This window comes from Penaeus japonicus, unplaced genomic scaffold, assembly GCF_977035675.1.
Source record: "Penaeus japonicus unplaced genomic scaffold, GWHDUDI00000001_assembly GWHDUDI00000006, whole genome shotgun sequence".
Classification (NCBI taxonomy): Eukaryota; Metazoa; Arthropoda; class Malacostraca; order Decapoda; family Penaeidae; genus Penaeus; species Penaeus japonicus.
Window position 1 is genome coordinate 2151713 of NW_028234408.1, and position 2500 is coordinate 2154212.

At 41.4% G+C, this 2500-nt stretch overlaps 1 protein-coding gene across 1 annotated transcript in view; it reads left to right on the forward strand.

Annotated features, from left to right (window-relative positions):
- Nucleotides 1-31: 31 nt before the first annotated feature.
- Nucleotides 32-2500, forward strand: part of LOC122257268 (G protein-coupled receptor Mth2) — a gene marked incomplete at its 5' end in the record, with an annotated part of 3276 nt that continues 807 nt past the window's right edge. Inside the window, 5 exon segments of the mRNA XM_086537558.1 lie at nucleotides 32-286; nucleotides 408-486; nucleotides 578-774; nucleotides 1053-1221; nucleotides 2185-2500. The exon segment at nucleotides 2185-2500 is cut by the window's right edge and continues 807 nt beyond it. Coding sequence (XP_086393684.1) covers nucleotides 32-286; nucleotides 408-486; nucleotides 578-774; nucleotides 1053-1221; nucleotides 2185-2344 — 860 coding nt within the window.

Here is a 2500-nt window from a genome sequence, read left to right on the forward strand (position 1 = left end):
TCGACCTTTTTCTCCCACACCATCTCCTCAGGGTCTGCCCCAATGGCGCTGGTGTGCAATGAGGTGAGAGACATGACGAAAATCCACCTACAAACTGGAGGTGTGGTGGTATCGCTGGTGTTCCTAACAGTGACTATCGTGTGTCACATCGTGGTTCCGAAGTTACGTGATATGCAGGGACTCTGTTTGCTGTGCCATATGATGTCGCTTTTCGTAGCAGATGGAGCGCTCTTTGTTAGTTACGTGTACACCTACAAGGATACTGGTTTAGCGTGTGTGATAAATGGTAAAGCAATGTTGTGTTTCTTTTCAATTTGCATAAAATCTTAGTTCTGCCTTTTTGTATTTGGAGAGACGATATATGTAATCCTTTTTATGATAATCATGCGATTTTTTTTTTATTACAGGAATGATTATCCAGATGTCTTTCTTGGCCACCTTCTTTTGGCTCAACGTCATGTGCTTTGACATCTGGCGTGTGATCAGGTACGTTGATCGACTGCATGTCACCACAGTCAAATACATATTTGCACCAAGGATAACACTCATCACAAAATTCCTCTTTACACCTTTGCAGAGCGACTGTGAACCTGGTACCACTTACGGGCATCTTATCAGACGACTCAAAGAAATACAAAGTCTACTCTGTGTACGCATGGGGCGGTCCCTTCGTGGTCACCTCCATCAGCGCCCTCCTTCACTTCCTGCCGGATCGCTTCGTCGCGGTCGGTGTTGTTCGCCCCGATTTCGGCGTTAATAATTGCTTTTTACACGGTGGGTTGAGGACAGATTTCTGAAATGCCGGGGACTTTTGTTTTACTTTGCAGTTTTCTTCGGTTCATCTGTATATTTCACTTTCTTTAGTTGTTACTTATTAGTCTTTGAAGAATCATTAAAAATTATTTTCATACATACGTTTTTCTTCAGTAGTGTTGGTAATTGATGTTTGTCGTGTGTGTGTTAGCAACAATTCGTTTTCAGCTGTTGCAACAAGTGAGCAACTTCTCAGCCATGTTACATCTCCTGATACTACAATGTGTATGCTAATTCAGGCGATCTCGAATACCTCGCCCACTTCTACGGCCTGGTCGGAGTGCTCTTCCTCGTAAACCTACTGCTTCTCGGCCACACCGTCTACATGTTCTTCCGAGCGGGAGTCGCGTCCAACTGCTGCAGGGAGACAGAGTGTCCGAGGGCATTCAATCGCAGTCACCTTGACGCGTGAGTTGTTTGCTTGTTGGGTAAACTGCATGATTCATTTCAGTATGTGCTTTACGCAAGTGTATGTTGCATTAACACGTATAGTGTTGACGTGTCTCTATCCAAGAGAATATGTGTATTTTCTTGGTCAGTCTACGACCCTCCTGACGGCATCATGCACTTTTTGTTGCGTCACATATACGTGACACCCGTCATTGCCTCCGAACGGTTTTTGAATAATTTCTCACGTAATATGCTACAGAAATTTCTGATCTTATTGGTGCATATATATATATATATATATATATATATATATAAATAATTATATAATTAATATATACATATAAATATAGTATATATATATATAGTATAGTAAAATGTACAAGTACAGTATGAGATAGATAGTTTATAGTATGTAAGATTTGGCGAGATTTTGCGAATGGTGCCGTAATGCAGCTTTTTTTTTTTTTTTTACCAAAGTCCTTTCTACTCCTCGCAAGAACACACATTATCCTATTATTCTATTTCTCCAATTTCTGTAAAATAAAACATTCTATAAAACTCTCAGGTACTGGCAGCGGTTCAGTCTATTTACTCTTATGGCTGTATGCTGGGTTACTGAGGTGCTCTCCTGGAAGATACCGTCGGTCGTTGGCGAGAGGATTATTGGATGTGTATAGGGGTAGAATTGGGTGTGGCATCAAGCGTTAATGGAGCGTCTCGACATAATGCCCCTTCGAGGTGCGGACTCTGGAGAGTCGAGGGCGAAGAACACACACACACACACACACACACACACACACACACACACACACACACACACACACACACACACACACACACACATACACACACACACACACACACACACAGAGTTAAAGAAACACAACCAAATAATTTTGTAACTGAATAATACACAACTAAGAAAACATGCGACAGTGATTTCCTTCCATATTGACAAATCCAACTTTCTCAAATCCACAGGATTGTCACGGACGTACTAAACTCCTTACAAGGTCTCGTGGTGTTCCTGATCTTTCTCTCCAGCAAGAAGAAACGGCAATCGGTGTTGGAAGTTTGCCGTAAGACAGCGTTTCTGGCGCGTTTCTGCAAAAGTGATTCGCCCTCTTTGTCTCTCACTTGAAAACGGATACACGCTTCCAGGCGGCGAAGATGAGAATAAGAATGTAGAGAATGTGTCTGAAACAAGTAGATAATTATATTAACAGTAAGAGTAGTATGATGATATAAGAATGATAATGATATTGATAATCGCATTGACATTGTTAATAGAACATAT